We start from the raw sequence: 24568 nt of genomic DNA, 5'->3' as shown, positions 1-24568 counted from the left end.
ACCACGTACAGATTCACCTTTGGAATCTTATGATCACAAGCACAGCAACAGACAGGGTTAGAAAAGACTATACTTTCACTGATAAGATATCAGTGAACATTGAACTCTTACATGTGGTGGCTCATGAGAGGTTTATATTGTTGAACTGCCTGTGCTCTATTACAAATATCAGAGTCATCGTTAAGCAAGGCCAGGTACGTCTAGTGACCTGAGTAAAAGTTCGAATGAGGCAATCCTCCTGAATCACACATACATCCATGCACCACTACTGGAATGGGTGTACCTACTAGCTACTTTGGCCAGCTTTAGATGCGGTAGGAGACAAGAAGCCTATTTGTCTCCTTGCAAAGGGCTTGCACTCATTATAGTCCTCAGCCAACCATGAGGTCCTGCTCTTGCACAGAAGTGCAGAAGAAAAGGATGATCCCTTAATATTTGGAAATAGCAAACAGCCTTGTGTCTATGCATACAAAGAGCAGAAAACCATGACTGGAGCATAGGGCTTCCTCCTTATCAAAGATGTTAGGGGCACAGAAATGATTTCTGCATACTGTCGATGGGTTTAGGACACTTAGAGGCACCTAGCTAAAGTTACATTTGTTTTGCTTATTTTCCTTGGACCAGCTTAATCACAGACATTTAAGTACCTAAACCCCATTCATACCAAGAGGAGTTAGCAACCTGCCTGTCTCCAAGATCTAGAGTTTAATTTCATTTTTAAAGCTACATAAGCACTTAAGAGGAGCATGCACAGGTGTCTGCCTTAGCTGCAGCAATTGTGGAGAACCCTTATCTTCTATTGTTCCCATTTCTGGCTGCCCTTGATGGAGACAAGTAGCTGAACTTCTTGAGACACTTAAGTCCACAGACCTCTGTAGGAGCCCAACATTCAGTGACATTTGGAATTGTAGATGTGCAAGGCACTTCAGAAGATACTTTTTTTTTTTTTTTAAATGTAGTAGGTGCTCTCTGAGCATCCATGAAAGCAATGGACATTTATCTGCTACAACAGTACTCTGACCCCTGAAAGATGCTTTATGCTAGGTCTTCAGTAGGATTGATCAGAGTCTCCTCTGGGACTGTACTACCAAAGAATATTTATGGTATGCATTCAGCAATATTTGTTAAGTTGGGCTACAGCCGAGTAAAGCTGCATTTAGAGGTACTTCTTGCTGCTTGTAAATGGCTGTAGCTCTTGGTATCAGTGAAGCTGGGTCACTTTATAGCAGCTAAGAGTACAGCCCTTGAATATTGCTGCCTGTCTATCACAGGCTGCTCTTGGCAAGTGACCTTTTTCTTTTGCCTCTTGGTCTAGACATTACAGTAGTGGAAACTGTCTTAATTTTAAGGAGCTCATTTTTCCACAGCAGATTTGGATGTAGCTTGCGTTTGACAAGAAACAGGACTGCTAAAGCTATAGTTTGCAGTCCTAGAAACACAAGTGCATAGAATGACAAAAATTGTGTATTTTTTTTTCTCTATAGGGATGAGGCCCATTCTTGCCTTTCTGTTTTTGTGTTTGTTTTAAAAACACTTCATTCACAGTCAAAATGAATTAGCCTGCCGGGAAAAGGAAGAGTAATAAGAATGGATTTACTCGCTGGGAATGCAATCAGTGCATCAGAAGCCCTTTCTTAAGCAGGCCTCATTCACAGCAAGGTTGAAATTTTTAGCAGGAGCAATACTGCAAATCATTTAGTGACAACAAATCTTAGAAAACACTGAAGGATCCTGGGAGTAAGTCTCAATTCATCCAATGAACATCCTGCTCATTTGAGGGCAGGGGGAGGAAAATACAGACCATGAAAACTCAATTATTCCTTTCAAAGGAATTTTTTGATCCAGAGGGTTAAGTACAAAACAACTGGAAGTGTGTGCTCTGTTTAACATACAGCCTGCCATAGGTAGGGTCATGAATGCCCTTGTCCTATGGCTTTATATCCAGTTAAAATGCTTAGAGTAATAAACCAATCTTTACTGTTATAGAAGGGCCTAGTTTACAAGCAGATATCTTCTCTTTTTTTTTTTTCCCCCTCTCTCTCTGCCTATACGCTTTATCTGGTTTGCAGCCCGGAAATGGCACAAACCAAATTTCTCACATGATCAAGAATGCAGTTAAAGTTGCATTTCAATCTGAGAATGCACATAGCAACTATAACTGGTTAAAATGCACCCAACACAGTCACCCTCTCCCTTCTCCAGGGGAAGGCTTCCCTAGAAAATGTCAGTTTGCCAAAAATCAAGCTGGTTTGGGAGGCTTGTTGACCTTTGCCCAGTGCCCTGTGTTATAGGGAAGACCCTGACCAGACGCAGCAAGCCTCATCTGGTAGCCAAGGCCCTGCTGTCCTGGAAGCGTGTTGAACTTGCAGGCAGCTTGCTGCCTGTCCCCTTGCCAGCCTCCTGAGGGCTGGCAGGAACCTGGAAACATGAGTTCCTCAGCAAGTTGGATTCTCAGGGCATCCCACATTGTGGCTGCTGTGTAGTATCCCAGATGGGCGACACTGAAGTGACAGAGAAGGGTGGCTTTCCCTTCTATGGAGAATTTTTAGGGGGAATAAGAGCATGTCCCAATTCAGCTAAGTTCTAGATTTAAAAAATAAAAAAATCATACTTTCCAAAGCTGAAGACATCAGACAGAAGTTGGTGACAATACTGAGGTCCTATGTCTACACAGCTATGTTTTCTTGACAGTTGAGTTATGATTGTTTCCCCAGAGCTGTACAGAAAAGGGTTAAATTTGTGAGGAGGGGGTTCATTTTAAGGAAACTCTGTCTGGGAGAAGACTGCTCGCAAATGCCAGAAAATGGAAAACTGAGTACTCAAAACACACGTTTCAGGATTCTTTCTTTCTTTCCATCCTTTTTTTTTCTCCTTCTGCTCTGCTTCTTCAATTCTTAAGCATTCAACATCCGATCTTCTTTCATTAAGTTTCTAATTGCTTGCCTGAGGGAAAGAGATTGGGTTTTCCATCTGCTTTTTTGATTTTGATGTACTGCAGTTTAATCACAGTGAGATCATATTTACTTTAAGGCTATTGTTTGCATGCTTTATTTTTTCCCTTTTTTTTTTTCCCCTGTTGATGTCACAGAAGGCAAACAGCCGTCAGACAGATTTGAAAAGACCTTTTAAAGTCATGGAATTAGATCACACCCTTCCTTGGGTGGGGGGAAAGGAAACTAGTTACAAGGGTAAAACATATACAGAAACTTTTGTGAGTTAGGTGTGGTGGAATTTCCCTAAATATTACTAGGTCTTGAAGGTAGGTCAGGGGATGTGGTTTGCATTCCCAGAAAGAGCAAAGAAAATGGTATTTCAACACTCCTGTAAAACTCCAGAAACACAGAGGGCAGGGGAATAAGATCAGACTATGTCATCAGTGGATCACTATTCTACTTCACTGTAAATATTACTGTCACAAACCCTGTGAGCCTTCTGTGATAGCTCCAAAACAGGGTGGGTGGTCTGACAACACAGAAGCAGCATGAGTTAATCTAGGGGTGTTCCTCAGGGCTGAACGAAGCGTGTATCTGAGGTGCAGATACACCCTTTTTTTAGCATAGCTATGACCTGTTGCGTCTCACTGCACAGACTCCAAACAGAAGGTTGCTATGTAGTGAAAGGGAGGTGCCACTTCTGTTAACCTCCCCTTACAAGCTCACCGAGCACATCAAAGGTTTTGTGCGATGTAAATAGTGTTTGTGACACAATACATCCATCCTTCATTATATCAGAAACAGAAAGGGTAAATCAACTCCTTATTTAACATCTGACCTCAAATTACATTTCTATGATTACATTTGTAATGCCCAGGAGAGCAGAGCAGCACCCCCACATCTCACATCCCCTCTAACTAAAATAAAATAAAACCAGCCAAGCCAAAAACCAAAACTCAATTGAGACACAAAAGACTATCATCCAAACAACCAAACAAAGCCTAGCTTATTGTCCTTCTAGCCAGTGTAAAGTTATTATTTCATTGCTCTTCATAGATACAGAGCCAGAAAACTTTCTTTTCAATTCACTTGTTTGAAGTGTCAGGCACAGCAATAAGCTGATGCACTCAGTGCAGAACAATGAAGTATTTTATTAACACAGGCCAAAGCTTCAGTTAGGATCTCTTGCTCTAACCTTCATTTTCGCATTTTCCCTTTTGTACTTCCCCCACACCTTTCTATCCTCCTAATTCCTTCTTTTGGATTCCTACATTTGGATTCCTTCCCAAGTTGCATGTTCACCACCATGCCTCAGTTTCAAAGTACTTTGCAGACTGCCTACAAAAGAAATGGATACACAGATATTTCCTATTTGCTTAAACTGGAACAGCTATGCTGAAATGAAAAACGTTCTCAGACCAGAGAGCCTTCAGTCTCGCACGCGTTTACATTACATTTGAGTCCCAGTCTTGGGTGAACTGATGGACCACACCAGCATCTTGAACAGCAGCGTGAAGTGCCTGGGCCCTAGTTGGTCTGCTTCCTGCCTGCCTGCCCCCCCGATGGGTAGGGTATTGTGCCTGCAAAAACTGAGGGTGAATACATCCAGAGCACGACAGCCATAATGCCTACTTTAGCTTACCCAAGCGTGAACCAGTAAGGAGGGGACGTGCCCATTTTTCATCCTTAATTTCTGCATAACTGGTCACGCTACAAAAAAACCCCCACCCAAACATCCGGAACGAACTCTGCAGCTTAGGCCTCTCAGGCCAGAGAGAGGGGCTGGGACAGCTTGGTGGAACACTGAAATAAGACACTTGCCTTTCTCCCCTGCAGACCCAAGGATTTCCACATCACAACCTCCAGATGGCTTGACATACTTGAGCATGACTGACAGCCCCTGTTCCAGAGATGCTTGGGGCTAGACCGCAAGGATACTCAGGGTGGATGAAGACCTGTCCTCCTTAGGGCTCTGCTTAGGCTGTTATCTCACAGCTTACTCTCTCATTAGTTGTAAATCAGCCTTCCAAATCTGTACAGGGAAAACTGCCTTAGTTTCCATCCAGCAGGACTTGTAATTATTTGGGCTAGCAGCACTTGACCAGAAAAGTACCTGCACTAACAGAAAACTTTTTTTTTGGTGGAAGCAAGCAAGAGTGCCTAAAGAAGTAGAATTGTGGACTCTGCTTGTAAGAGTTAACTGAAACATTACTATGCTGAGCATTTGCAACCAGGCTCCCTCTTTTGTCATTAGCTATGACCCAAGGAAGTTCACAGTTCCCAGAGCCAGCAGGCAGACCCGAGGTCTGAACTCGATGCTAAGGTCTTTTCAGAGTCGTCTTGCTGAAGTTGTGGTAACTACAACACTCTGGTAGCACAGTGAGCTCTTTCATACATGTTGCTGTAGCACTTCCTGCCTCCTCTGTGTAGCTATCGACTACCTGTAAACTTACTAAAAGTAAGTACCTGTACACAGCTTGTTGCTGATGTTTAGCTGTTACAGGTCTGCACGCACGTGCAGGCTGTTAAGGCCAAGCAGCAAGGCAGCATTTTGCAGTCCATTCCCCATGTCAGTGCCCATAGGGATGTCCAAGAACACGGCAACACAGCTTTGTGTGTGCTAAACACTGCGTGTGCTGTTCGCACTGCCTTCTTCCAGGTTTGAGGAGATCAGCAGCAGACATTTTTCTTCAAGGCTGAATGTCTTATTCAGTGACCTCTGTCAACTTCTATTAAGTAGCCTTCATGAAAAGTTGCTTATTGTAGATAGTCCTGTTACCTACTCTGCCTCGATAGTTGCTTTCCTTGCAAACACATGCACAATAAATTTGCTATTTCAGGGGCAGTGACAGTGAGAAACAGAAAAGATGGAAGCTATAAAGCACTGGTGTTAAACTGTCCAATGACTCTTGCACTGAAACCCTTCTGTCAGAAGGCACAACAAAGCCTGAACTTCCCTTTCTTCTACCAGTACCTGCTTGTAGTAAAAACTATTTCTGTTAAATTAAAACTCAACTCTTTACTGGATTTTCAGATCAGTTCTTGAATCTCACAGGCAAATCATTACTATTACAACCACAAGGGTATGTAAATGCTTAAGTTTACTTTAAAATGAATCACTGCTATTGCAAAGAAACCTAAAACAGAAACAAGGGGTAATGAAAACCAAAAGGAAAGATGGAAATCTCTATTAAAAATAGGCAATGGATAATTAAATCCAACCAAGGTGAAGCTACTGGTTTGTGCATATACACTCCTTTGGGGTGTCTCCCACCATCTTTCCTTCCTTTGTTCCTCTCTTCCTTCCTTCTCCTAAGCTAAACATAGAAGAGAAGCTATTTTGCATTTTAAAAACCAGTTTGTCCAATAATAGAAAAAAGGGTCCCACCCTTCTTCAGTTTAAGGGCAGAGATGATTTCTCTGATTCTGTTTTCACATAAATTCTACACATCGGAAGCAATATTTAAAAACAAGACAAAAGCAGAACAAAACAACATGCCCCACCAGCCAAGCACAGAGCTGGGATCAGTATCCACAAGCCTGTGTGCTCTGCAGCATCCTCATATTGCACCTCTGAGGGTGGCGACTGAAATTCTTTGAGTTTATGGTTGGTTGAACCTTTTCCTTGAGCGTTCATTCATCACAGAGCTGGCTGAGGAGTCAAGTCGGCAGCCCTGCACTAGGAGTTTGGCACCATGACACTCAGCCCTTAAAGAGTCCATTGTATTTAATCTCATAGCATATCATTTATTATTCCTGTGTTTGCTTCCATGGCTGTGGGCACCTCACACGCTCTTGTTAACCATGTCACTGGATGTGTTTACTCTAGCAGAAAGACTAGAGGTTTCCACCACTCTAAGTCTTGCATCTTCCCTCTTCTACCACTCAGCCTCCTCAACTAACAGCTTTTTCATCCTCCAAGCCACAAATTACAGTTTTCTATCAGTTCCCTTTGCAGCAGGGAAGGCCAACCAAAACAGATCATATTTTTCAAAGTATTTCCATGCATCTTTATTCAGCTACAGGCATGTTAACCATCAATTGCAGTTGGTTAAGGAGAGAGGAGACACCTTTGACTATTCCATCATAGACCTCATTTATGGATCGCAATCTGTCGTGTACTCCCTTCAGCATCTGAGAAGAAAAATAGTTTACATAGTCTCTTTTTTTTTTTTTCTCTCCCCTCCCCCCCCCCGCTTCAGGCTCTCCAGGTAGAACAGCTGACAGCTTTCAGGGCAGCATCTTTTGCTCTTAGTCAGGTTTTACTAGCCCATGCATCCTGGATACAAAAGAGACAAAAAGCCAAGGTATGCAGAAAATATGAATTACACCTTTCTGGGTTATATCTAATGGACTCAAAGCTGGCATTAAAGGAAAATTCAGATAGAAGGTTCAAATCCCAAGTTCACTTTACCTAGAGAGAGCTTGAAAGCTTTACTTTTGTCTCAACCAATGTAGAAAGTTAGGACCACAGGCACTGTAATCTACATTTAATATGAGAGTATCCATTTCCGTTTTAGTTCTTTTAGACAGAGTTTCTGACACAAGGCATCAAAGCCTGCTGAGTCGTTTCCTGGAGCATGTTCCAGCTGAAATCCCCAGGCAATGGTCATTAGGGTCAGGCTCCCTTTCACTTTGACCTGCTCATGACTGGGGTAGCACTTTATTTAACAGGAGACTGAAAAACTTCCCTTTTTTTTTCCCCCAGTGATTTTATAGATGCTTTCCACTGCACGCAAGAGTCCTAGGTTAAGAGAAATTTAAGCATCTTGAGAACAAATGCTTTTTTTTGTTTGTTTTGCCTGTGCAGAGTATTAACATAGTGGGGGCCTGACCCTGACTTTGACTTCCAAACATCCCAATATTACTAGCAAGGCTTGAGGATACAAATGCTGAACTGAATCTTTCCATTCAATGATTACTTGTAGAGAAGCACTTGAAGTACGGCTGCTGTAACACAGAGGGCTCAGGAGAATGGAGCTGTATATAGATCATAGGTACTTACAGATTTTAAGGAAAGCACCACCACACCTATCATGCAGTTAATTTAATTGGACTAAAGGAGAGCAACAGAGACTTCTGTCCTTAATCTTATTAAAAGAACATAGTAGCTGCCAGTATATTCATTTTACAAAGCACAGTTGATTTCTATGGCAAACCAAATTTTTTTCCCTACCTAGGACCAGCTCATTTCTCCCCTGCCATTACAGAGCTTGAATTTGTAGTTCTGAATCTGTTGCCCTCCTTTTTTCTCTTTGTATTAGAAATATAAAGGGATTTCTGTGCAACTTGTCAGTTGTCAAAACAAGTTCCAGGATAAGTTTCTCATCAGCCCTTTCTCTATTGCCAATTTGTTTAGGAAATGGCAAAGGTCTTTTTAGCACTTAGTCACAGAAAAAGGTCACTGCTGTGCCTTTGCTTTCTCATATCAGATGTTAGTGCTGCTTTGGTGCCTGTTTCACAAACAGATGAGGGACAGATCCATGCCTCTAAAAGTAAGTCCAATTAATTCCAGGTAACCCTCCCCAGTCTCTGCGCTCATGACACCAATGAGAGGGAGTGTTGTGAGATGTGAGGCATGATGCCCACAGGATCCAAAGTTTATTTGAGTTTGTCATATCAATTGAGATAAAGCCCACAAGCATTGATGAGTATCTTTGATCTACAGAGGGATGCGGACAGGCTGGATCGATGGGCCAAGGCCAACTGTATGAGGTTCAACAAGGCTCAGTGCCGGGTCCTGCACTTAGGTCACAACAACCCCGTGCAATGCTACAGGCTTGGGGCAGAGTGGCTGGAAAGCTGCCTGGAGGAAAAGGACCTGGGGGTGTTGGTCAACAGCTGGCTGAACATGAGCCAGCAGTGTGCCCAGGTGGCCAAGAAGGCCAACAGCATCCTGGCTTGTATCAGAAATAGTCTGGCCAGCAGGACTAGGGGAGTGATTGTCCCCCTGTACTCGGCACTGGTGAGGCCACACCTCAAATACTGTGTTCAGTTTTGGGCCCCTTGCTTACAAGAAGGACATTGAGGTGCTGGAGTGTGTCCAGAGAAGGGCAATGAAGCTGGTGAAGGGTCTAGAGAGCAAGTCTTACGAGGAGCGGCTGAGGGAACAAAGCTTGTATTAAGAAATCCTGTGAAGGAAGACTGGAATCAGGGAAACACTCAAAACAACAGGTTTGCTTAGCAGGAACAGTGCCTATGGCGCTGGTAACAAGCAACAGGTTTAGTGTTTCTGCTCCCGGTGCTTGTTGGGAGGAATATTTTGCTTGCTTTGCTGCTCCATCAGTGACTGATGCTGGTGGCATGGCTCTGGGCTATTTAAAAGGCCTTGGGGAAATTGCTGTGAAACAAGTGGCAACCCATTAGTATAATTCACATGCTGGTGCCTGAGTTAACACTGACAACGAGAATCTGAAGCTGTTTGCAGCAAAGTTCTTGAAGCACATCCAGAAAGTATTAACATGCTGCACACCAGGTGGTGAGAAGGTCACTGGGACAGGGATAATGAGCAACTGGGAAAAAACTCACATGAGAACTTTTATCTGTTCTAATTCTACCACCATCCCAGCTTTGTTCTGAAAATTGCTGTACCATAGAAGCTAATCAGGCTTTAAAAAAAAAAAAACACAAAACTTTTAATCACCAGAGTATAAGAGAATAAGCATTTATCATTGATTTAGCCTACTTGGTTTTTGCCCCCTCCCTGTAATTTCCCTTCTTTAAACAACATCCTCTGCTAAAGCCTCCTTTAAAGAGTCAGTTGCACAGGCTGAGCTAGTCATGTTAGTAGATTTTGCCTGTCAAAGACACATTAGGAAGAAATACAGAAAGAGAGATTAACAGGAATATTCAGACTAGATGGAAGTTTTTCTTTTCTGAGCTGCTTGGGCTCAGCTGAGCAGCCAGGTCAACATGGCAAGAGCATAGATGTAGTGTTCAAGAAGAGACCCCTGGTTTTCACCATGCTAAAGAACAGTTTTACAGTTGTGCCAAGGCACGGATGAAATTGCTCCCTGCTTTATCTCTCTTCACATTTCTTCGTGTTATTGACTGATGAGCTGAGTAGACGTACATCAGAGAATGGTGGGCCCCAGTGCTGCTGTTTACATGGGAGTTCAAAATGACACTCCTGCTTTTCCAAGCCAAAGCTTAATTTATACTGACCTCACTAATGATGCTGATGAAAGGCAAAGCCAGTGTTTCTCATACATTTGAGAACTGATCCCCCATTCAGAGAAAACTGATGTCACACATCCCATTTCAACACCGTGTCTTGGGAAAAGCATATTCATCTACCTCTTATGTGACATCTGAGCTTCCCTGTATCTCCATCCACCAGTCAGCCCTTCATCAACCTCCTGGCCATATGCTACACTTAAGAAGAGTTGAGCTGAGCAAGGTTAAATGGAAGTCTACTGTCTTGATGAAGCACAGAGATGATGGGAAAATGTCAGTGTGTGTCGATGGGAAAAGATATAACAAGGGGGAGATTAAAAAAAGTTTTGATACGTCCAAGAAGGAGGATAAATGAGACACATAAAATCACTAAATTGTACTTGATACTGTCCCTTTAACAGAGGGAAGATAGATCTTCACAGCAGCTGCATATCCTATCTTATAGTGGATTAGCACCATTTCAGTTTGTGCACTCCGTCCAAATACTTTAGCTAGAACACTCCAGGTCCAGGACTCCCTATGTTTTTTCAAGTGCTTACAATTAGTTTATAACCATCTCTGCTGACTGCCTTCACCAAAAAGCAGGCAGGCATGAACAATTGTTGCCAACGCATTTGGAAACATCACCAGAGCCAAGAAATTAAATGTTCATGGCCTTTGTGAGGGGTCCAAGAACGTCTGCAGACAGCCTGCCTACTTTCCACTGAATACCTAAGCTTGGCCGATTATTCAGAACTGGATGTGCCGTACAGGCCTGCAAAGAAAGAGGGAAGGGAGCTGGTTCAATCCATGAGAGGAGACAGCACTTGTTAGTAATGCATCTGTACCTCAGACCACAATCTTACATTGACTTGGAGTTGACTTAAAACTTCTTAGCAGAGGTACTGCTGGTAGCACAGCCACAACAAAAATGGAGGTCAGGGCAAGCTGCCTGAAACACTACACAAATGCTTGTGAGTAGTCCTGTGTAAAGTTCCTTATGTTAGTATTACTGCTGCACTTGACATAATCAAACAAAATGCATACAAGAATGCTTAAATTATGTTGACAAAGGTCAAAGACACTCCTTGCCTGCCATTAGACTCCTCCCAAGTTACATGTAGACACACTCTATGGTAATATTTGGTACCTAAATTCTTATGCTCTTTGACATAAGGACATGTAGATTGGTATAGCCTTCCCAATGGCAAAGGCATGACTCCAGCTGGGGTCACTGGGCACATTATTTTAAAATAATAATATTATCTTCAAGAGCTTTCTACAGAGAATAGGACTCTGACTAACCTTGTCCTTTGGTTTTTTTTGTGATTGGTGGGTTGTTTTTTTTTTTGGTGTGCGTTTTGTTTTGGGCTTTGGGGCAGCAGGGAGGGAAAGAAGCTTTGTATCTATTGAGCTAGTGCTATGCTGTGCTGTGCCACCACAGAGACACAGAGCTATGTACAAACACGAGCATCATAGTCTAGAAACAGTGACATTTTGTCAATTTGTATTTGAGGCCGGTTTTTCTCACCAAGTGGTCTACAAATACCTGACTAAGGAGCCTGCAGTTGGCAGCTAAGAAAAGCCAGCCCTCTGTCTTTACACTAATGGGATCTGCACCTCTACCAGAAAGTCTTTTGAGACCCTGCAAATATTTTCAAACACTTTTACAACTGCTCTGGATTATGTCCCTAAGTCTTGTTCAAATTTTATTTTAAATGTCAACTAGCTAGCTGTAGCAGTACACAGAACACATTAACAGGGAAATCAACGTCAAAAGATGAAGGTACAAGCCCCCAGTCACAGGAAGAGCATCTCAATGCCAAGAGCAGAACTCTCCTGACTTCTGTCCAAGTGACTAGACCACTTAAGGAGCTTCTATCTGACCTAGTATTACTGGAAGAGTTCTCACTGGCAGCATTGCTAATGCATAACACTCTCATTTCTCCAGACTAGGAGAGAGGAATCCTGTGCTACATTATTTTCTGTTATTTTGATTTCCCGCACACTTTTTCAAATTCAGTTCTTATTTCTCTCTGCCCAGAACGTGCTTGAAGTTTTAGAAAAATTCTAGCTTGTTTGTTCATTTGTTTTTCTTGCCCTTCTTTCTCTACAGAATCTTATGGCAAGAGCCCTGTATGATAATGTCCCTGAATGCGCAGAAGAGTTGGCCTTCCGCAAAGGAGACATCTTGACAGTGATAGAACAGAACACCAAAGGTCTTGAAGGATGGTGGCTCTGCTCCTTACACGGCCGGCAAGGCATCGTTCCAGGCAACCGTGTGAAACTCCTGATAGGTCCAGTGGTACACGACAATCCCTCTGGCCAGGATATGTCCAATTCAGGACTGATGCATCAATCCTTCAACCAGCAAAAGATCTACCAAGTGCCAAGCTCTCATGCCTCAGCACGGGACCCTGTCTACCAAGTGCCACCTTCCCATCTGAATCAGGGAATTTACCAAATACCCACTGGTCACGGTCTGGTGGGACAAGATATTTACCAGGTGCCACCCTCCATGCAGAGATGTATTGACGGCCCAGCTTTGATTAACAAGGTGTGTGTGTGTTCGCTTTCATGTCATAGCTCCAAAGCAGGTCACTTGTGCTGACACCAATGAAATGGTTAACATCTAGTGATAGCCTGTGGACTTATATATATATTTATCTTTCCTGTATCTTAACTATGTAAAGTTACAGTGGTAACCTTACTGCTGCAGGAGGAAAGGAAAGGGCCAGCTCTTAACAGCTTGCTTAATTCGCTACTGAGATACACAGTACAGCACTTTGAAGCTGTGCTACCACAGCTGCTAGAAGCGAGGGGAAGTATGTGATCTTGTGTCCTCACAGTCTCCCCAGGGAGGCTGCAGCACATCTGGCCTATGGCAGTCTTGCATTACATGCTCAAAAGAGCTGCTGTGGTAAGATTAACTCTCCCACAAATTAATGAACAGTTACATCATCTGCCCAAGTAATTTTTGTTTAATTAAAAATGATGTACTGCCTTGCTGCAGAAGTCCCAATGGGTCTAAACTACAAAGAGAAAGCAATGATTAATGAGACAAGGCCCATACTTGGAAGAGCGAGGGGCAGGAGGATGATGATAATGAGGGATATTTTAATGCCCAACCTCGAGTTTATAAGGGTGCACTTGATGTTTATCTACAGCTAAATTTCTTGATTGAAAGTGGGAGCTGCAACAGCTCCATGACTCAGTCGTTACTGCAGCAGCTGAGATCTCTCAAGGCTCCAGTGAGAGGTGTTGCATTATGTGGGCTCCCCCCTTATTCCTGCTGTCGCCCTCAAGCTCTCCCCATCTCCTGACACTCCCTCATTTTACCTTCACAGGGTACTTGCCAGGCACCCTGGTGGCACACAGCACCTCGGTGGCTGAAAAGGGTTAGGGACAGTACCTGAGGGAGGAAGGGGAGTCTCCTGGCCTTCAGACACGTTACTACCAAGCCAGAGACGTTCCTACAGTCCCTTCATTCCCAGCTCAACAGATCCAGCTATTAGCATCCTCCCTCCCTTTAGAGCTTAAAGCATAGCATTTATACCCGAGTTATGTGAGCAGATGATGTCTGTCAGGAAGTTTCTGACTGGCTTAAACTTTCATCTCCCAATGTAAATTGGCAAGTTTTGGGGTTCCCCCCCCACCCCCACCCGCATCACCCACAACTCAGCCTTCATATCAGGCCTTTGGAAGACATCTTCTAATGTTTTTATTTCCTTGTTATAATTTAATTTTCCTTGATAAGAATAAATGGATTTTTTCCTTCTGAGCAAGAGAAAAAAAAACCTGTGAAATTCTTCCAAGTCAAGTTATAAAGAGGTTTGTTTGCTCAGCTTTTCCACAATTATGCTTTGTAGGGTGTGCAGGAAGATAAAATGAGAAAATTGTACTTGCTGCACAGGTAGAGATAGGATCTTTGCTGGAGCAATTATGTGAGTTTTGTTGAGAAATCTCACATCTTTTCTTTCCTTTTCTTCTTTCCCTATAGACTAGATATAGTGAAATCTTTTTTGGGGCAGTATAGTTTACCTATACACAGTAGCATTTAGATACCCTCCAAAGTAGTTGGTGATCACCTGCACCTATTGATGGGACAGCGCAGAAGAGATCCCATTTTAGTGTGTGTCTGCATGAAACATTACAGCACTATGCAGAGACACCTCAGCTGGCCAGCTTGGGCCACAGGAGATGCACCATACTCCAGAGCTGTGCTGAAGTCTGTTGGGAAGCCCAAGGTATTAGCTTAGAATTAGCGCTGTGTATTTTAATTGTAGGACCTGACCTGCCTAAAGGACCGTTAGCATACTTTACTTAGCATAATGCAAATGCGTGCATGTTCTGCCAGAAAGGAAGAAAAATTCTCCAACTGCATGCAAAGTCTCTTCTCCCTCCTGCCCTCTCCAACTCCACTGAAACTAATAGGACGTTTTGCAGGGACTGTGTTAAAACCATAGATACACTGACAAAATTAAAACAAAGATTTTGGTTAACTGCAAACTTCTTTTTGAAATGCAAAAATCAGAGGTGCTAAAGCACCCGTTTTCTCCAAGTTTCTGCCTAGAAATTTTTCAGCAAGTTTGAACATGCATTTTTCTGAATTCAAGTCACCTTCTTTAGAAAATTAAGACCATTTATTTGGCTGACTTATAATTAGTCTCATTTAATTTCTTGCAATCCATGAAAGGTCAGTTACACTGCATAAGAACGAGTGGCTGTGCTGCCGACTGTAGAATAAACTAAACACGCACATTTATAAAGCATTTTACCCTCAGCAAAGTAGCTACCAACCTCCTTAGCGCTAACCAATTCTTCTTACTTGGGAAAGGATCACTTTAATCCTGACTTTAAATTTAATTCAGCCTAAGACCCCCAAGACTCAGTATTTACTGTGTGTTAGTGGCAGGTTTATGGGATTGCAAACTTCATGCTTTGATCAGAGGCAGACACATCTCTAGTCCCTTGGAATTGCTCAGTTCTACACTAAAAAGAGCCCATTGGGATTGAAACCGTGGTAGACAAGAGAGAACTGTAGGGTATTTAGTAAGGGACGAGCCCGAGGTAAAACCTACTCTATTCTTTAGCACCCTAACCTTGCAAAACTGCTTTTTTACTGCTACAGCTCCAGCTATCTCCCAATGCCTTTGTGAAAGAAAAGCCTAATTAAGGGGAAGCACTTCAGCACTTGTCTCCTTTGTCTACGGAAATGGTCTGTCCTCCAAATCCTCCTCCTCCTCTAGGGATCAGTAAAAACAATCCTTAGTATTAAGGAAAGCTGGAAATCTTGAGCATTTGATTTTGAAAAATCTTTGCTCCAACTTCCAAAACGATGAATCGCCTTTCTCCGACTTAAGCCATTGGGGCAGACGTCACAAGTGAGCCACTCTGCCTTCTTCCATCAGCAGAAACCGGTGGGTAGCAAGAGAAGACCATGTCCTCTAGACACCATTCTAAGCAGGACCAGCAGCAGCTTCTATCCTATCCATTTCTGTGCACGTTTGCCCATTTTCGTTGTGCAAATGTGTGGTTTGGCTGCTGTACAAGTTTTACAGGCAAAGCTTAGGAACTGCTGTCAGGCAGGAATTGTCTAGCCTCAAGCAACAGTAAATCAACAGCAGGCATGTTATAAAGCTGTGCTGAGGTAACACATCTCGTTAGCCAGAAAAGCAAAGCAAGTTAAAAAGGAGTCCTGAGGCAGGTAATTTTAATGATGAATTGATCCTCGCCAAGCTAGTTGTTGACAACTGAGCTGTATCGGCTCCTTCTATCAAATAAAAATACCACCTTCTAAAACTCACCCTACAAATAACAGAGATAATGAGGGATAGTTTAAAATTAGCCTTGGTTAGCCCCCGGCTTTTATAACTGTGCTGCAAGTTTAGTCACAAAACAGTTACACCCTTAAGTGTGAAAAGTATCTGAGGAACATAAAGATACAAAAGCTGTATCTTAGAATTTATTCCTTTTTTCTGTGCTCTGCCTTCAAACTTGCTCTCTTTTGCTGCAACCAGCAAAGAGAAGGAACCTTCAGACAAATCTGACATTCAGGAAACCTGGGGTTTATCCTTGCCACAGACTTCTGCATAGTCCTGAGTGGTGTTTTTGCACCTCAGCAATCTCATCTGCAAAATATGTGGGGGTAGTTATGAGGGAACTCATCCTGTGCAGACTGCTTTCAGAACATCCTTTGGGAAAGGTGCTGTCAAAGCACAAAGCTCTTTTGCCTCTGTGATTAATCATTAGTTCACACATGAGTTTTAAACTAGGGAAAACAGCATGTAAAAACTCACCACCATAATTAAAATACTCTTTTTCTGGTTCAGGGTTTCCCCTAACCGATCTGTTGTGCCATCCCTGCCATCCTGAAAATAGCATTGGCCAAAAGATTTAAGGGAAACATTTCCTTGTTGGAAAACAGTTTTAACAAATTCTGAAAGCTTTCTGTAGGAACCAGTAGCTTTCAGGAGAATTTTTGATCAAGGGAAATGAGCACAAAACAGAATATGAGGCTGATGCAGCACAGCTGTTCAACAAGGGAAGGGGCTGCACTGCAGGGGTTGCCAGCCCTGAACTACAGCTCCCACAAGGCGTGGACTAACTCAGGCAAATACAGATTGATGCCAGCTTGGAACATACCAGCTTTTTTGTTTGTTGGTCTGTTTGAACTAGAACTTTACAGTTCAGGAAACACTCAGATTTATCCACCTTTTAAAAATGGATAAAGCAGAATAGGGAAGGAACTCATATTCACACAAGAACATCCCTGGCCTATTTCCAAGTATAAACATGCCCTTGACAAATCAAGGGTGTCACACCCCGCCATCCTGCAATCTCCACCTTTTTCAAGAGTTCACTGCCCTTAGTAGGAGGTTTGGGTAAGCCACAGCTACGGGAACGGACCTTGTTCCCTGATCTTTACTTATGTTAAGAGTCATGTTGGTTGAATCCATGAGAAAGTAGAAACACCACCCCACAAGCAGCACCACCCTGACAGTTCTGGCACAGACTTCAGTAGCAGAAGCCAGTTAACCATGTTTAATTGGAAGGAGAAACGTCATAACAAGTACTGTCTTAGCTGGGAAGAAACAAACGGCTGCATACAATGTTTGTTGCTTTGAGCAACCTGGTCTTGTGGAGGGTGTCCCTGCCCATGGCAGGCGGTTTGGAACTAGATGATCTTTAAGGTCCCTTCCAACACAAACCATTCTGTGAAATAAGCCTGCCTTTGCATTATTATCTTTTTTCTTGCCTATTTTCACATTTATGAAATAAGGAGAGACATACATTAAACATAGTAAAGAGTTGCGTGGTAGATACATTTTGTCATCAAAAAAGAATGTGAGCATATCTAGTATTTCATAGTTTGTTGGCAAAATGTATTTACATTCCAAGGTAGAACAATGTCCCCATTTACCCTCAAGTCTGAAATGACACAGCTTCCTATGATATCATTTACTTAAGTAGCCCAAGCAGTCATCTTACAGTCTCTCTTTCCTTCTGCTTTCACATTACAAGTTCTACTTTGGGAATTTGTATCCTTCGTAACAAAACATTGCTTCAGTATTAAAACTGCTGAACACACAGCAAATGCACTGAGTGCAGCAGGAACGGTAACACATACCTCAACACTCGGTGCTCTGTTTCGTGAGGCACACTTTAAAGGATGAAATTCCCTCAAATTAAATGAAAACTCAGTGGTTAAAAACAGCACGCAGCCTTTTCCTCAGACTCAGGAGTTTCGCTTGTAACTTTCTGTGTGACATTAATAGGAGAAAAGCCATTTTACCAATATGAAGCCTGTGCAGTTAATCTATCCTCAGCGGTCTCCATGAAAAAAACCACGTAGTGAAGAAACCCTCATCCGCAAGTCAGAGTAAGCAGTAGTTAGTCACCGATGTGATTTGTAGAGAAGTATTTTAAGAAAAAGACTGCATTTTATTAGGCTGAGCAAACATATGACCTCAACATTACTCCTTGTTTCTCCCTAAGCACGGGGCTCTTTTTAATCAGTTCTATTTGTAGACCAGAGGCATGCATTTTTTCCCTGTAGTATCAGAAAGAAAGGCCAGTCCTGCAATCTCATCCAACAACTGAGGTCCTCAGGGACACAAATCTGCCTAGACAGGCACAAACGCAGAATCAAATCTTAAAAAATAATAATAATAAAAAGAAAAATGCAAGCTTAAGGTTTCTAAACACCAAGGAGGAGCCCCAACTGGACCTTTGATTAGTGTGTTTTCAGATGTAATCAAACCCTAATTTTGGGTAATCTGAATTTCCCTGTAAGTACTAAAATCCAAGCACAGCAGCAGAGCATTTTACAAAATGGCAAGTGGAAAACTGATTATTCGAAAAGTGAATCTCATCATAAGGAGGAAGTGTGGTTTCTGGAGATAGGAAACGGATAGATGAAGACTGGTTGCTGACAGTCAGAAAACATAGTTCTATTGAAATCTAAAGGCTTTGCAGGCATTTGATGATTTTGTAGATGTTTTGTTTTGGAGGAAAACTGATTTGCATCAGAATATCATCATTCCACAAGTCTGGCATGAAACATTTCCATTTTTCTTTTTTAATTAGCAGTGGTAATACTTATTTAAGTATTTATCACAAGCAAGATACCAAAATGCTAAGGTGCTGAGTTTCACTACACACTTCTCATTAATCAAAACTCTAGCTTAAATTTAATCACAGGTTTCCAGAGAAAGCTTTATCAGATACATATATTTCTCCACTAGAAGAACTTATCACACAATAATTTGGGGATTTAGTTTCTCCATAAGATCCATCCACAGACATTTATTTCAGAATGCGCGCCTGTTCGATCACCAGTACTGTAACACATTAGGTCTTTAGCCCTCTTGGCCAACACATTGCAAAACAGTGATGTCACTATCTGTCTAAAAATGAGTAATTGTCATGGGATGGCACTGGTAAAACTCATAGTGAGAGTATTGGACAAGTATCCTCTTTCATGCTTCTCTTAAAAATGCTGAGAATTTAATAACAACAGGTATGTTTTGCTCATCTGTCTCGTTCTCTTCCTCCCCAAAGTGGGACATCCTCAGAAGTGATGGCTTAACTCTTTTTAATCACATTTTGTAAGCAAGAATGACTCCATCAGAAGCTAGGAAATACCCCTTCCCAGTTAGCTTTGCAACTCAAGGCCAGCCAGCACTAAGGCAGGCAAGCAGAAAAGTTGCTCGTAACATAACTGGCAGAAAACCCTAGAGTTGACACAAGAGAGAGCAGGAGCTTTTTTTTGTGCCTTGTAGTGCTCATTCAGTAAGGTCTGGAGAGACACAGACCTTTGTGTCTGCATTTAGTTTGTGATCATGAACACCAGCAGCAAGTAAAAATTCAACACCATAATCCAAAGCTACAGCTGTTGCAAGTCAACACCATTCCACTACACCTGATACAGCCCTGTAATTGTATGCTAATCCAAGCTTAGGTCATTTATGTAACTCCACAGATTTTTTTTTTTTTTTAAAAAAAGTTGTTTGGAAAGACAATAAGCCTGCACTTCAGGTTTAGGAAAAACACAAAACTGAAAAGTAGTGTAATGAACTTGCTTTTGTGTGCTGGTTAATGGAAAAAAGTCACACCAGAAGTTAAAAAGTCAGGATTAGGCTAGTTTCAAAGCAGTTGGCTACACCTGTATCACCAGCAGTTGAGGGTTTGAATCAAGGCCAGCACATCATTTCACATTTTTTATTTTAAATTGGTTTCACAACCTCTGCTCTACATAAATCTGGTTGAACTAATATGACCTCAGAAGGAGAAGAGTAACACCCATTTTCATTACTACTTGTTATTTGCATTACAATACCATGGGGGCATTTTTTAAGACTGGGCATCTACTGGTGAGGCACTTCATAGCCACACTTAAAAGTTTCTGCTTAAATCCCTTAGCCTGCAAAGTTAAGCATTTTTAATTTAACACACCGTGAGTGACACCTGGCATGCTTTAGCCCTGACTGCATATGCATTTAGAGCAAAAAAGCAGATCTTCATAGGTATTGGTCTTGAACAGCAAATGGACATAAAGCATATGAGAAAATAAGCAGGTATTTTGAAGATGAAAGCAACATCAAGAAATAAATCAGTCTGTGTTAGGGTAGTATTTGTCATGTATCCTTATCTTCACAGATCTGAATCTTACTTCTCAGAAAACTCACAGAGGAACACCTCATCAAGACAAGCAGCAGTATCACTATGTGTTAATACCACATTTGTTTCCACCACACAGAGCTGATAACTCGCTTAGCCCAGGGAAAAAAATACAGTCATTTCTGTTGATTTTTCTCTTGATTTCCAGAAACCTTGGGGCTCATAGCACTAGAAACCAACTCATAGTTGCAGCTACAAGCCTGGTGCATTAGAAGAAATGCTTCTGTAGTCTTCCTCCCCTCTTTCAGCTTGTGAGCTTTGATCAAAAGCTCCCCAATGGTTCAGTCTTGGCAGAAAATACTCTACTAGAACATTTTATAGTGACCCAGTGTTCATACGTTATTTATTTTAAAACAAAATATTATGATTTTATAATCCTAAGGCCTATAGCAACTTACAAAACCAAACAATTATTAAGAGCGAGTATCCTTAGCACATGTGAGAATGAAACCCCAACTTTTACTCACTGACAGCTAGGAAACACTTGTATGTCATTGTATATAGCAAATAAGTAAGTCAGGGCTACTGCTTCGTAAAAACACTTTTGCTCTTTTTGCAGCAGACAGTATTGAGTGATACAATGGGTATTTCTGTCAGGAAATTAATTATCAGTCACTGGAAATCCTGATGCAGTTTACAAGAGACAGGCAAGGAAACACTATGTACTTTCTGTAAAAAGGGCAGAGTTTTAGCCAGGTTCTTTCAAATACCCAGATTACCTTAGAGACTCTTTTCTTTAATACAACCTTCTTGCAGTTCAACTTAGCCAGAGAACCCTTCCCAAGGGAAAACAGATGTTTAAGGAGACACACCTGGCTTCCTTAAGTACATGCAGCAGAACAGAAGGAAGGGCTAAGAGACAGCTCATTGCCTGATCCAGCATAGTTCAATGGCTCCTGCCACTGTCTTCCAAAGGACTAGGAGTTCAAGAGAGTAGGGATTAGGAATTTTCCCCTAATTCTCTCTCTCTTACAATTTCCCCATATTCTTTTTAGCTATTTTATTCTCCTTACAAGCCTAAGGGAGCCCAGGTAGCTGTTACATATACACCTAAGAGGAATTTTAACTAGAGTTTTGTATCAAATTTACAGAAATACTTTATGACAGAAAACAAACATGCTTTTTTACTTACATTTTGATTCATTTTTCCCATCTCCAAGCTTTATAACAGCCCCATTTTATGCACCACCACTTAGCCTCTTCCAGAGCAAGACTCTGCAGCTGATTTTAATAGACAGAGAACTGACAGCTGAGATTAGCAGCAGTTGATGGCAGTAGCTCATCAACTGCTGAGAGTTACCCATGGGGTGGAGAGCATCATGGGAGGGAACATATTTAAATACCATTCTTCATCCATATTTAAAATAAATATATAAAATTTACTTCACATGCCTCTTCTTTTCTACCTCTGAAAAGCACTGATCTATTTTAAAAGCAGTCAGTGGGGTTAAGAGGCCCTACTGGGAAATAGCCCTTTTCAGCTCTCCTGCCTACGTCCTGAGGCACGGTGTTGTAGAAGTGGAACACACCTCTGCTGCAGTTCTCTCACCTGTAAAATTTGGTGAAGCTTGTTTCCCATCATTCTGCTTATCAGGCATTGCTGTTCATGGGAACAGGCTGAATTCTGCCCTCCACACTACTACTATGAATTTAAAGTAATTCTCTTGGCTTCAGTAGGTTGATTCACCCTTTGTCCTTGTTAAACAATGTAAAATACAGTGTTGCGCTTCTGCCATAAGCACAAAAACTGTCTTGTTGCTGCCTTAGTTAGGAATGTTCTCTGTTGCAGCCTAACATCCATTTTAATCCTAGAGGAAACAGAATGGATTTTTTTCCCCTTATATTTAAGGAAGAGGGATTTAATGAACCACAGGGCTGAATATTTTGCAAAGTACATGCACATTCAGCTCTTTTTCCTGGTTAGGAACATGCCAGTGGCATAGAAAAGACCCAAGTAATTGCTTTTGGAAGAGCATGGTCTTCAGCAAGAACAGAACAAACTTTCTGCTCAATTGTCTTTGTTTTGCAGTGCTGAAAGTTTGAAGTAGGCTCATTACATATTTCACCAGAGCCAAACCTGGTCCCCGTTAGTTGTTCTGCATGGATTAAGTGGTTAACAATGTTTTGAGAATGCTGGGCTACATAGTTTGTGGGAGCACCATCTGTTTCCTTTAACGTGTAAACAAAGAAAATTGGTGGTTTGAAATGCAGGATTATTTAAACTCAGATGACCACAGGCATTCTTAAAAAAGAAGAGGTAAAAGGAAAAAGAATCCTCATGAGGGCAGAAGTTCAGTGAAATAAATTCCTAAGTACCAGAGGGGGCTGCTCTGGAACTTTTCTTTTGCAGCCACCTCCTTCCTTCTGAAGTCCATCTTCAAAACTAAACTGCCATCAGACATTCAACCCCACAAAAAATGGTTCAACAATGTGTTGAAAGGGCTGAGCATTCTACTCAGAAGCAGCAAATTCAATTAATAAATTTATGGGTGAATACCTGAAATGAAAAGTTACTTCTAAAAATAGTGGGTTTGGGGGGTTTCTTACTTCACCTACCCAGCTATCTCCCTCTCCCTCATATAGAAGAAGCGGTGCGACCACATGTCCTGGCTCCCCACCTGAGGTCATGTCTTGAAGACACGAGAGTCAGAACAAATGCTCCACATTTTCACTTTGTCAAGTAGCGTGGGTATTCTCTTAATTACTGTTACCAGGTGTTCACTCAAGATGTGTTTTGGTGAGGAGCTGCTTCTGTTCTGAATTGACTAGGAACGAGCAGTCCAGAGGCACATTAAACCTAATGAAAAGCATTGGAAGGGAAGAGGAGTGGAGGTACAACAGGAAACGTTCTTGTACTCGGTGCAGACCAGATCAGTTCTTGAGGAGGATTTTATGATGAAATCGCTCAAAGCATGTTGTTACTGGATAATAATCCTCCACACAGGAAAATATACCTGAGTCACTGGGAGAAAAAAGAGTTGTCTTTCATGTTATCAACAAACCTTGGCTGTTGCTGGGTGTTGCTGGATTTCTTAAAGTCATATTTTCTGTCTTTCATATAGCTGTTTCAGAAGCCTAAAAAGGAGCAGACAGAAAAGCCTCTGATGCGTTTTTATTTGGAAAATAAATGCCACCTTAATTAGAGTGCACTGCTGAGCACAGGCCTGCAGGTAGCTCAGGTCTTCTGCCCACAGTCACCCGTGTAGGCAGGCTGTCCTCATCAATACCCAGAAGCAGGCATTTGGTGGTTTAACCTCTCACTTCTTTTGACAACAGCAGGAGGCACCCAGAGGAGGTGTTTGTTTCACCCCCAAAAAAAGGAGTGACCCTGCTTGACCACTATGTTGGGTTAGGCAAGCCTGGGAAAGAGTGAAAGTGTCAAAGTACGTGATAAAAGAAGTCTTGCAGCCCTGAGTGAAACCAGCTTCCTTCATCTGACCGGTCTAGTAGTTATTTAAGATTGTATCACAGCAGAGTAAGGAAAAACAGCAGCTTTGTAGTAGTGTAAGATTTTTGTATAGCATCTGGTATGTCAGCCTTTTCTGAAAAACGGGAAGGGTCTCTAAGGATGAGCTACAAGGATGACTGCAGCTGCATGATCCTCCTGCGTGCAGAGCGAGGGAGGATCTCCCTGTGAATACTAGGCACCAGCGCAGCTTCTCTTCCGCGTACGTTCCAGGCTCCGTGGTGTAAGGGTATCATCTGCTTTGCCACTGGGGCTTCTGTTTTTCAAAAGCAAAATATCATGTTTACCTGTGACAACAAGAGCGAGTGGTTTTACTTGTGCATGCCTTATTACCTGTGCTGCTTGCATCAGCTCCTTTTTTTGTATTAGAGGCCTGTGACTTTTCTTCGAGTTTGCTCATGGAAATTAATTCTCTGAGCAAGGAGAGAGTAGCGGTGTCAATGTATCCTGAGTGACTTTAGGCATGAGATGGGTAAGACGGTTACGTGAGCCTGCGTAAAGGGGCTTCTCAGAAGTGTGCAAACCTTGAAGAACTGAGGTGCCATAAAGCTTCTACAGAGGTGCTGTACATCTCCTCCATGGGCAGGACTGTAAGGAGCATCACACATCTGAGGTCTGGAGAAGATCTGGTCAAATTTGACTCCTGACCTGGACTGAGGATAGAGTTCAGCTTCTGGAGTAGACCACAGCTGAGCAAGGGGTTATAAAAATTTCAGACTGAGGGACCAATATCTGCCATTTTGGAGCCTGACGCAGCCTGACTCCCAGCCTCGTCCTGCTAGGCAACAGCCAGCAGGTAAAGCAGAGCTGAAGTGCAGCAGTGCACTGGTCC

The 24568-nt window shown here is 42.2% G+C and overlaps 1 protein-coding gene across 1 annotated transcript in view; it reads left to right on the top strand.

The window, feature by feature from the left end:
* Nucleotides 1-24568, top strand: part of NEDD9 (neural precursor cell expressed, developmentally down-regulated 9) — a 39015-nt gene that overhangs the window by 4681 nt on the left and 9766 nt on the right. Inside the window, exon 2 of the mRNA XM_075745007.1 lies at nt 12205-12645. Within this exon, the coding sequence (XP_075601122.1) occupies nt 12205-12645 (441 nt within the window). The remainder of the gene's footprint in view (nt 1-12204; nt 12646-24568) is intronic.

The sequence above is a fragment of the Balearica regulorum genome, chromosome 2, assembly GCF_011004875.1.
Source record: "Balearica regulorum gibbericeps isolate bBalReg1 chromosome 2, bBalReg1.pri, whole genome shotgun sequence".
NCBI classification, from domain to species: Eukaryota; Metazoa; Chordata; class Aves; order Gruiformes; family Gruidae; genus Balearica; species Balearica regulorum.
Note: the sequence above shows the minus strand (reverse complement) of the source record. Positions and strands in the feature narration are given on the sequence as shown.